Source organism: Podarcis cretensis (genome assembly GCF_951804945.1).
Source record: "Podarcis cretensis genome assembly, chromosome: 7".
Classification (NCBI taxonomy): Eukaryota; Metazoa; Chordata; class Lepidosauria; order Squamata; family Lacertidae; genus Podarcis; species Podarcis cretensis.
In genome coordinates this window covers 93,364,690-93,375,992 of record NC_137176.1, presented here as the reverse complement: position 1 = coordinate 93,375,992, position 11,303 = coordinate 93,364,690, and the positions used below count along the sequence as shown (strand labels likewise).

Below are 11,303 nucleotides of genomic sequence, written 5' to 3'. Positions count from 1 at the left end.
TAATGGACGCAGATATGCTCCCGTTTGTTCACACACTCAGAAGCCACAGCCAACCCACATCGCTTCACGCTTGTTCATTGGAACAGAGGACCCGAGCAAGTGTTTAATCAAGGCGCCTAACTCTGGGCAGATTGGGCCCACCGTATTTAGACACTGAAGGCTGAACCCCTAACCAAACTTACTAGGGAGCAGGCCCTGCTGAACTCAGGTGTCCTTTAAGCCAAATGGCTCTGGGCTCTGTTTCCAACATTAGATGAAAACTATAAAGGATTCTGGGAGCAGAAATTCCTTTGATACAAACTAGCCTGACCTTTTGATCCAATCCAGTTGTTTCTGCTGCTGCTATTATTAAAATTAAAATTTCTCTCCTGCCTTTCCTTCCTCCCCAAGAAGCCCAGAGAAGGAAACAAAAGAATACAATTAAGAATTAAATTTGGTGCTTTTTAAAAATCTAATAACATTTAAAAACCTATTTCTAAACAGATTCAAAAAACGGTCACATGCCCTCTTGGCTAATATAATTTCAAGGTTGCCAAGAACAATGTTTTTTTGACACACACACCCTTTCCAATTCTAGGAGGTCAAGTCCATTATACTGGATTGTATCCATTAAAATCATTAACTTGGTGATAATGTTTCCTAGGTCTCCTGCCTCATATGAGGAAGGGTTGAGGGAGTTGGTTATGTTCAGCCTAGAGAAGAGGAGAGGTGATATGAAAGGCCATCTTCAAATATCTCAAGGGCTTTCGCATGGAAGATGGAGCAAGCTTGTTTCCTCCTGCTCTGGAGGGTGGGATCCAAACCCATTTATTCAAATGAAAAGAAAGGATATTCCAATGAAAATTAGGAAGAACTTTCTGATAGCAAGAGCTGTATGATGGTGGAATGGATTCCCTTGGAATGTGGTGGACTCTCCTTCCTTGCAGGTTTCTAAGCAGAGGTTGGGTGGTCATCTGACAGGGATTCTTAAGCTGTGATTCCTGTACTGCAGGGGCCTGAAATGGATGCGCATTTGGGTGCCTTTCAACTCTATCATTCCATGATTCAATCTATGCACCGATGTGCATGGAAGTTTACAGATCAGCCAGGCAGAATAGAAGTGGGGTCTGGAAACCAGGGTTGGTGAGGATTTGGTTGAAAGATGTAGGACTCACAACTGTCCATGGAGGCGCAGGTCAATTCTGTGTCCAGGGGAGCTGTTTACCAGCTCCATCTGGTATGCAGGATGAGACCCTATCTGCCCGCAGACTGTCTCGCCAGAGTGGTGCATGCTCTAGTTATCTCTCACTTGGACTACTGCAACACACTCTACGTGGGGCTACCTTTGAAGGTGACCCGGAAACTACAATTAATTCAGAACGCAGCAGCTAGACTGGTGACTGGGAGCGGCCGCCAAGACCACATAACACCGGTCTTGAAAGATCTACATTGGCTCCCAGTACATTTCCGAGCACAATTCAAAGTGTTGGTGCTGACCTTGAAAGCCCTAAACGGCCTTGGCCCAGTAGACCTGAAGGAGCGTCTCCACCCCCATCGTTCTGCCTGGACACTGAGGTCCAGCTCCGAGGGCCTTCTGGCGGTTCCCTCCCTGCGAGAAGTGAGGTTACAGGGAACCAGGCTGAGGGCCTTCTCGGTAGTGGCGCCAGCCCTGTGGAATGCCCTCCCATCAGATGTCAAAGGGAAAAACAACTACCAGACTTTTAGAAGACATCTGAAGGCAGCCCTGTTCAGGGAAGCTTTTAATGTTTAACAGACCACTGTATTTTGGTACTTTGTTGGAAGCTGCCCAGGGTGGCTGGGGAGACCCAACCAGATGGGTGGGGTATAAATAAATTATTATTATTATTATTATTATTATTATTATTATTATTATTATTATTTTGTATCCTTAGCCTGGAGAAGTGAAGATGAATCAAGAAATGGCTGCATGGCTTGTCCGTCAGAAGATGAAGCAATGGCCTCTTCCCTGTTTCTCCAGAGGACAGGAAATTAGAGAGAGGAAGATTTCAGCAAAAGACTGGGAGAAACTTCAGAGCTGTTTGACAGGGCAACAGACTTGCCTCAGGAGGGGCAGGACTCTCTGCTACAGCTACGGAAGCAGAGGCTGGGCCGTCATCTGTGGGGTTGACAGAGGTACCTGCAGTGGATGCATCCCGTGGAAAACGTGGCAAGAGGGGAACGGCTCTTCTTTTAGGCTCTGGCCTGGCCAGAGAGACAATTAGCATCCACCTTCAGCCGGCGGTTCCAGGAGCCTGGAATGCAAGCCGACCAAGTCATGATGTCACCCACATTTGTAATTACCTGCTTCAGAATATGAATTGGCTAAATTTAGCATTTCCAGCACCCACGCCTGAGTACGTGGGGAAACTGCTGGCATTTTGCAACTAGTGCAGCGCACTAGAACCGAGCAGCCTGCAACGGAAGACACCTGCGGTGCTTGGGAGCATATTTTGTACACACGCACACGTTTATTGATGCATTTGCAGAAAACATTTTGCCCGGGTTTGTGCGCGCAGCACTACAACTCCCTCCATCCCTAGTCAACGGCCATGCTTGCTGGGGCTCATGGGAGCTGTAGTTCTTCGACATCTGGAAGGCCAAAGGTCCCCCACACCGAAACGGAGTACAGCTCCACTTTGAGGGCAGGTGAGCTGCCCTTCAGGACCGCAATGTGGAGACAGGCAGATGGGACCCAGGGGAGCTCCGGCCGCACGAAGCTCATTTTGCAGAAGCCCAGGGAAGTGAACGGGGCCTGCAGGTTGTGCAGGGAGCATTCTGGTGGTGGCACGCGTGAATGGGTCCCTTGCGTGGGTGGGGGTGCGTGGGGAGAGGATGCGCGGCGCCCTTTCCCTCCCTCCCGGGGCTGCAAAATGTCCTCGTCCAGCCGTGCCCTGAGCCCTGGGGCGGCGGGTGGGGGGCGAGGGTCCTCGGAGGACTGCCCAGGCAGGCAGGCGCCCCTCGTGGGCGCGGGGAGGGGGCGGTGGCGTGGCCTTTGTCACCTGGGCTTCCCTCTCTTCTCTTTCCTGCAGAAGTAAACAAATCTGCACAGGGCAAGACAATAGCGAACAGGCTTGTTCCTAGATATTTGTTAATTAGGGACATATGTCTCCTGGAGGAATCATTGTGCAAAAGGGGGACCTTTTGCTCGCCAGCCCCCCTCATTTGCATAAAGTGAAACCCATTGGCTTGGGGGCCGTGATGTCAGAGGGTGACTTGTAAACTTTGGGTGACTGGAGATTGTTAGCTTGGTTTGCAATTCCATCAGTCCGCCGGAGTAGAGAGGGAGGGCGGAAATTCAGAACAAAACCCGGGTCGGTGCGCGCGCTCCCGCGCGCCTTCGCAGCGCTCTCTCTTGATCTCGCTCTCTCGCGAAGGGCCTGAGGTTCACAGCAGTCTTGTTAATTAGGATGCAGGGAAGGAGAGCAGCAGGAATCAAAGGCAGGGCCGCAGGGGAGCCGGGCAGAAACAAACGCAGCCCAGTGGTGCGTCTGGATGTTGGCGAGCGGCGGAGAAGACGCTTCTCGGGGCTGGGAAGGAGGTTTCGAGAGGGGATTCCAGACCTGAGGCCACAGCTCCGCTGGCTTGCTGGGAGGGGGTCGTGAAAGGGCCTTTGCAAGGGAGAGTAGCTGGCGCTGAGAGGGTTAGGCTGGGCCTTTGCAATCCAGATATGCCCCCCATCCCTAGACCACGGGGCCTCCACCACGTTTCTTTTGCACAAAACAAACTCTCTCCTTGCAGCTTGAACAGCACGAGACCGCTCTGGCATCAAATCCCACGCCAAAGGCCCATTCAGGGTAAAGGAGAAAGATGGACTGACTCAGGGAGCGAGCGGGGATTAGTGGAGAAAGTTCTCAATTAAGGGTGTGGATGGCTTCAAGGTGAAAGACGGTCCTGTCCGGGGAGGTCACCGCCAGCCCCCGCGCGGGCCCAGCAGCTCCGAGGATAGGTCCCCTGAGTCGCGCCTCCTTTTCCTCGCGGGCCATTGTGTGACACCGAGGAGGCATCGGGAGGTGGGACCACCGGTAGCCCACCAAGAAAGGCGGAGCGGTTGGATGGACGGGTCTGGGCGCCTTCAGGGTTTCGGCTGTGGGGTGGGGAGAGCGGGGCGAGGGAGGGCAGCGAAAATAACCCCGTCCTCTATTTCGCAGCTCTTGTTTTCTAGCGCCAAGCCAACCACCAACTTTTTCTCTCCAGCTCTGCCACGTTGGCAACCCTCGGTTCACGCCCCATAGTGACTGAAACGCCTTTCCCGGGAGATCGGGTTCAGATGAACCTACATATACTCAAACCCCGCCTTGCTGTCCTCTCAACTTGGCTACACTGTGTTCAGACGTGCGGGTCGTAGGAAACTCCCGAGTCCTCCCAGCAACCCCAGTACATTTATTGAACCCCGGTTTTCGCGTGGAATCCAGAACGGGACGGGTGCCAAACGGCTGGCCTTCAGTGGCCGAGACACTTGTTGCCTTCTTGCAAATGAAGGCTTCTCGCTACCTCTTTATTCTGGGATGCAGGCAGAGGACGGGAGGGGGGCGGTCTCCTCTCCCAGGTCTCCAGAATCCAGTACCTCAGGACTCTGCCAGCATGTGACTCTGGCGTGCAAACTGGAAGCCCCTTGCAGTAGACTCCCCTTCGACTCTCTGTCAGAATACAGGCCCAAGAATCTTGACTGTCTACCCCCTTTTGCTGCCCCAGACCGAAGGAGCAGGATTTTATTTATTTACTGCGGGGAAGGCCTTGGAACTCAGTCCTGTGACATGGGAACAAGTCACAATGCCGTGCCTTTGAGCATGTGCAAAGTGTCTTTCCTTCGCTTCCAGTGTTTACACATCTGGGACTGGAAAAGGATCTTCTCACACAGTAAAAGGAAAGGCAGGGTTGCGTCTCAGCGCCTCACCTTTTTGTAAAGGATGCCTCCCCACTCCCCACACGATTCGTGACACCCACGACACTCAGCCCCCCCCTTCTTCAGACAAGAGATCCTTTCTCTCACCAACCTCCTTCTAAAAGGGGAACAAAAGGCCCAGCCTGCGTCCCCTTTCCCTCATTAAAAAGTGAGGGTGTCGCCCACAGGGCCCCACAGGTCTTCCTGACGCTCCCTCCAATAAATCACTGGCGGGGGGAGAAAACGACATCCCTCCTTCCCTCCTCATTAGGTCTGATAGAGCCGGGGTGGGGGGTGGGCTTGTGTTTCGCGGCCAAGCCAAGTTGCTTCTCTTGCAAGTAGCCAACGGGCTGAGAATGCCGGATATATATATATTTTCCCCACCCGGGGCTGCGCGCCGAGCCTCCGACGTTGCCGCGGGAGCTGGATCTGCCTCCGCGCACTATCCGCACCTAAACTTGCAAAGGAAAAACGATCCAGGGTCGAGGGTAGGAAAGGAAGGAAAGAGCGAAGTGTGGGAGGGGGTTTACAAAAAAGGCAGGGCAGGAGGCGACGCACAACAGCGTCACTAAATCATTCTGTCTCAGCCCTGTTCCCGGGAGAGATTTCTTCTCTTTTTTTTTTTTTTTTTGATGGATTAAATTAAGCGCTTCCATTTCCGTCCACCACCTGATCGCTGCATTATAAATCCGAACAGCTGATCCGCGAATCTTCAGAAATTCAGGAGCTTGCAACAAGAGGCTGCGGCAAGGAAGCCTGGGAGCTGTCCAGTGCTGAACAAGGAACCCCCCCCAACCGCCCAACAAGCGAGCAAGCGAGCAAGCAAACGAGCCAGCGAGCGAGCCAAGCAAGCAATAACCGCCGCCGCCGCCGCCGCCGCCGCCACCCCTCCCCACCGCCATCGCAGCCCCGGAGCGGAACAACAATACGAATTACAGCACACACGCAACCCAGGCAGAAGCCGCAGCGCTGGAGAGGACCGAGCCGCAGGGGGCGGACGGGCAGGAGAAGCCGAGCCGAGCAAGAGCGCAGCAGCCCGGGCTGGCGTGGAGGCGGTGAGGGCGCCTGGCGGCGGCGGCGGCGGCGGCGGCGGCAACGGCGGAGAGCCCGGGCGAGCCAGCGAGGGAACCGGGAGCGAGGCGGGGAGCGCCGGCCCACCGGGAGGGAGCTGTCCAGGTGCCGAACTCGCCGGCCGCCTCTTATGAACCAGCGCGGCGTTGGTTGTAATCTCTCGAACTCATGGTGGGCTTTTGAGCCGCGCTGGAGCGCAAGCGAGAGGCCTGCCAAGGCGCAGCCTCGCCGCGCACAAAAGCAGCAGCCGCCGCCGCCGCCGCCGCCGCCGCTGCGGGAACAAGGACTCGCGCGGCGCAACCGCCCAGGCTGGAGACCTCCGCGGCGGGCAGCGCTCCATTCAGGGGTTCGGAACGAGCAAGCAAAAAATACCACGAAGCCATAGCGCGCCGCGATTGCCATTCTTGAGTCGTTTCGGGGGTTGCTTTTTTTATTCTTCTTATTATTTAAAAAATCTGATTTTTCTCCCCCCCCCCCCGCAAATTTTATTTTTGTACGTTTTCCGTTCTTTCTTTTTTGTTGTTGTTCTTTTTCTTCGGCTGTCTCCTTCCCCTTCCTGCCCCCCTCCACCCCTGCGCCCCTCCCGCATCTCCCCCACCTCTCATTTGAACCCATCGGCTGAAGCTGCGGGGGCTTCGTCACATTCCGGGAGAGTTCAGAAACCATGCCAAGATCTTTCCTGGTTAAAAAGGTCAAACTTGACGATTTCTCCTCGGCGGATCTCGAGAACTCCTACGGCAGGTCGCGGACAGACTTCAGCTCCCGGATCCATGACAAGGGTAAGGACGGGGGGCGGGGGGGCAGAGGACCCTAACCCAGCAGTGGAGGGGAGGGGGGGAGAAAGAGGAACGGGGCCCCCACCGAGACAGGGATTAGGGGGACTCGAGGCTGTGGCGGTGCGGAAGGGGGGGGCGGTCAGCGGTGCTTCAACCGTGCCAATGCGCAGCAGAAACTCTGGGCAGCAACAGCAGAGCCACGGGGGGGGGGTTGTCCCCCGGTGAGCGCTCTCACGGCACCGGGGGAGGCAGAGCGCCAGGGCTCAAGCGAGTCCCGGTATGCGGCGCCTTTCCTGGAATGCTTTTGCAGCCCCGGCGGCAGCAGCATCAGCGAAGGGCCATATTGAGCGGGTCTCGCGCCTGGCTCGGCGCTGTGTTGACTGACTCGGCACATTTCGATGCAATCCAAACCCTGCTAAAATTAGACCTTGCAGGGACGGAGGCGGGTGGGCGAGCCTTTTCCATGATGGGGCAAGGGCGCGCGGGCGGGGGGGGGGGGCGGGTGGAGAGAGAGGGGAGGAGGAGGAGGAGGAAGAGGAGAGGAGAGGAGCCCCATTGGATTGCAGTTCCTTGTGAGAGAGGCCCTTTTGTCTCGCGCTCAAGTTCAAGGGCAACCAAACCCCCTCTCCCCCCACACACGCATCCCAAGAGTCTTTCCCCGGGGGAGGGCCCTTCAGTGGCACTCCACATAATCTTCCCTGTCTATGCGTGGCTCCAAACGAGGGGATGTTTCTCCCCCTCCGGCTGGGGCTTCCTGGTGACCCCCGCTTTCCCCCCCTCCCCGCTTTTGTTCCGGGCAATCCGTCTGCAGCGTGTTGCATAATCGCCGGAATTCTGCTGAAGTGGTTCGAGAGAGAGGAAAGGGGGGGGAAGGGGGGAATTAGCCTCCCCCTCCGCAACCCCCCCTCCCCGCGCGCCTTTCTCCTTTGGTCTCCTGCAGAGCGCTGACCTTGAGAGAGAGGAGAGGATCGCGGGTGGGGTGGGGGGAGGGGAATGGAGATAAAGAGGATGCCCCTCTCCTCCCCGCACATCTCTCTCTCTCTCTCTCTCCCCCCCCCTCAATTCCTGCCAGGCAGTTATCTGGCCGAGGCAGCCGCAGGTGAAAGGGCCAGGAAATGGCCCGGAATGATGGAGAGGAAGATGAGGGGAAGGAGGTTCATCAAGCGCCGCGGAGATTAGCATGACAGAGGAGCCGCTTGGCCGGGGGGAGCGGGGGGGGAGAGGGAGGGAGGGGGCTCCTCCGGGCTCCAGCTTGTTGCATCTATTAACTAGAGAGCTCTCGAGCCGAGCTCCCGAGCCCATCAATTATGGACTCATCAGAGTCGCCGGGCTGGGCTCGCTCTGCTCCGGCCTGGGAGACTCACTGCTGAACCCACGACGCTCTCTCTCTTCCGCCCTCCCTCCCTGGCCTTCATCCTGGCCCCCTCTTCCTCTTCCTCCCGTCTTCTGTACCCATCTTGTCCCTTCTTTGCGTGTCACTCTCTTCCCCCCCTCCCGCCCCCAAACCCATCTCTCTTTCTCCATGTGTGTCCTTTCCAATTCGCCCCACGGCCACCCCCCCACTCCTTTCCCCCTCGCAACTCATCCCCTACACTCCCCCCCTTCCAAACCTCACGTGGCCCCCTCCCTCGCCCCCAATTCATTCCTTCTCCCCGCTAATTTCTCTTCTGCTCCCCACCTCTCACTCCGTCCCCCTTGGAAAACCTCTCTCCCGTTCCCCTCGACTCGCGCCTTTCCCCCCTGGAAACCCCCCACACGGCCCCCTCTGTCCCCAACTCATTCCCTCTCCTGCTCCGTCCCCTTCTCCCCCACCCCCCTGTGCCCCCCTTCCCCACCCCCACCCCTCCTCAGGAGGCTACATCAGCGAGTACATCTCCCCGTCGTCGGTGTACGAGGGCGAGAGCGACGGCGGGCTCAAGGTCCCTTCGCCGACGGGCGTCATCTACCCCGGCAGCCACGGCGACTACGGCGCGCCCGACTCGGACCCGCCCGACAGCCCTCACTCGGAGTTGGCCGGCGGCTACATCAACGGCGACGCGGCGGTGAGCGAGGGCTACGCCGTCGATGCCTTTTTCATCACCGACGGCCGCTCGCGCCGCAAGGCGGCGGTGGTGGGCGGCGGCGGGGCGGCGGGCTCCCGGCTGGGCCAAGCTCCGCAGCAATCCGGCCCGCAGGGCGGCCCTCCTCTTGCTCCGCAGCAGCAGCAGCAGCAGCAGCGGCACACGTGCAGCGAGTGCGGCAAGACGTACGCCACGTCGTCCAACCTGAGCCGCCACAAGCAGACGCACCGCAGCCTGGACAGCAAGATGGCCAAGAAGTGTCCCACGTGCGGGAAGGTGTACGTGTCCATGCCGGCCATGGCTATGCACCTCCTGACGCACGACCTCAAGCACAAATGCGACGTGTGCGGCAAGGCCTTCAGCCGGCCCTGGCTGCTGCAGGGCCACATGCGCTCGCACACGGGCGAGAAGCCCTTCGGCTGCGCCCACTGCGGCAAGGCCTTCGCCGACCGCTCCAACCTGCGCGCCCACATGCAGACTCACTCCGCCTTCAAGCACTTCAAGTGCAAACGCTGCAACAAGACCTTCGCCCTCAAGTCCTACCTGAACAAGCACTACGAGTCCGCCTGCTTCAAGGGCGCCGTCCCGCCCCCGCTCAGCCCCCTCGACGCCTGAGCCCGGCGCCCCCGGGAGGGGAGAGGCCACGCTGAGGGCCCCCTCCTCCTCCTCCTCCTCCTCCTCCTCCTCCCGCGCCCTTGCCCTCCCTCCCTGTCTCTTCCTCCTCCTCCGGGCTTTCCAAAAGGGTCGACTTCGCCTTGCGAAACCGCGAAGCCAGATTCGCGAAACCCCCGCAGCCAAGGGCCGCGCCAGGGTCCGCCTGGAAAGGTCAAACAAACAAACAACAAGAAGCCAAGCGCACCCCCGCCATCTCCACACTCCTGCTCTTCCCGCAAAGTATAATAAGCCTAATAAGCATAATAACAATAATGATGATTATGAATTATTCATTAATGAATTACGTCAGGCGAACGATTCTCTTTTTACGATTTCATTTGCGAGACGGTTTTTCTCTCTCTTCCTCTTCCTTTTTTCTCTCTTTTCTTTTCCAAAAAGTGTCAATTTCTATTTTCCTAAGTGTTTGCTTTGCTATATATTTATTTTACGGGTCTTTTTAAAAATTATTTATTTGAAAGAAAAGAAAATGCAGAAGTATATATTTAACTTGGAAACTTTCTTATTATTTATTTATTTATTTATTTATGCGTTTGTTTATTTATGCGTTTATTTATTCGAGGGGGGAGCGCCTCCTCCCTTAAGACTTTTACGTTTGCACTTTTTCGAATTTTCGGTTGTTGAGACGAGCCAACTCTTTTGCACCACTGTTGACTTCCAATCTGTTCGTTTGTTGCCAAGACTACTTTACTATGCCAAAGTCTACGTCACTTTTTGAAGGGGGAGGGAACGAGGAAACAAACACGAGGAAAAAGGACTGGCCTTTTTTTCCTTTCCTTCTTGCTTTCTTTCTTTTTGTTGAGGGGGGGTGGGGCAGGGGTGGGGCGGGGTGTTGTTGCCATCCTTTCTAACACAGGATTTTTTGCATGCAAGAACAAAAAAAAATGTATTTAAAAATCTATGCCAATTTGATGATGCTTTTTTAAATTATTATTATTATTATTATGGATTTTCATTTGTAAAACAATTTTACGTCACTTTTTTCTTTGCCAAACTTTTAGATAATAATAATAATAGTCTATTTGAGGGCAATATTCTCCTACTGAACTAATAGAAGCAATAATTAACGTAATGCATGTTATTTTTAAGACAATAGTATTACTGAGGAATCAGGTACATTTTAATCCAATATTCTTAATAGCAACGGATATCAGGGACTTTGCCAATGTAGTAAGATAGAGTTAATACGGCGAATCTTCCTTCTCTTCTCTTCTAATGAATGCACACTGCCTGCCTTCTTCGACTTACTTCCGAGTAGCTTAGTCACCTCTCTAGGCTTGTAGCGCTTGCCTTGCCAGGAGACCTACGAGCAATTAACCCCCCTCCCTCCCTTTTTTCTAGCGAACCTCCCGAGGACCGTCCACGGTGGCTTTTCAGAGTCCCTTTCTGCACCCCCCCCGACCCGTTTCCAGGCGCTGAGTTTCTGGAAGGGCTGCGGGGAGGGGTCCAAGGTGCAGTTACACCTGGTGTACCTACACCTGCCCGGGGGAGGGTGGCTTCACGCCCACCCTGAGAACCCCGGACCCTCCATCCAGGGCCAGCCCCAAATGTATTTACCTGCCTTCAACAGGTATGTCCTTCGACGGGGAGGTATCTGGCGCTCACACCTGTGGGATGGCGCGCCTCAGAGCCCCGTCCCCCTTCCTGCACATTGAGGCCCGGGCTCCATCCCACCCCCTCCTAGACTTCAGATATAGCGTTCTAACGTCATTCATGCGGGAAGGGTCCTGTCCCATCCGCGCTATCGCTTCCTCGCTCCTGCACTGCAGCTGGTTGGGCTAGACGAAGAAGAGGAGTTTGGATTTGATATCCAGCTTTATCACACCCTTAAGGAGTCTCCAA

At 55.6% G+C, this 11,303-nt stretch overlaps 1 protein-coding gene across 1 annotated transcript; it reads left to right on the top strand.

Annotated features, from left to right (window-relative positions):
- Window positions 1-3,995: 3,995 nt before the first annotated feature.
- SCRT1 (scratch family transcriptional repressor 1) lies at window positions 3,996-9,450 on the top strand. The gene is made up of 3 exons (XM_079984498.1): window positions 3,996-4,010; window positions 5,580-6,732; window positions 8,581-9,450. The coding sequence occupies exons 2-3, from the start codon at window positions 6,618-6,620 to the stop codon at window positions 9,402-9,404; spliced, it is 939 nt and encodes a 312-aa protein (XP_079840624.1). The 5' UTR covers window positions 3,996-4,010; window positions 5,580-6,617; the 3' UTR covers window positions 9,405-9,450.
- Window positions 9,451-11,303: the final 1,853 nt, after the last annotated feature.

Bases quoted from the DNA above. Each gene is read 5' to 3' on its own strand.
- SCRT1 (XM_079984498.1), top strand. From the start codon at position 6,618: ATGCCAAGATCTTTCCTGGTTAAAAAGGTCAAACTTGACGATTTCTCC. The intron at 6,733-8,580 runs GTAAGGACGGGG...ACCCCTCCTCAG, and splicing joins CTCCCGGATCCATGACAAGG to GAGGCTACATCAGCGAGTAC.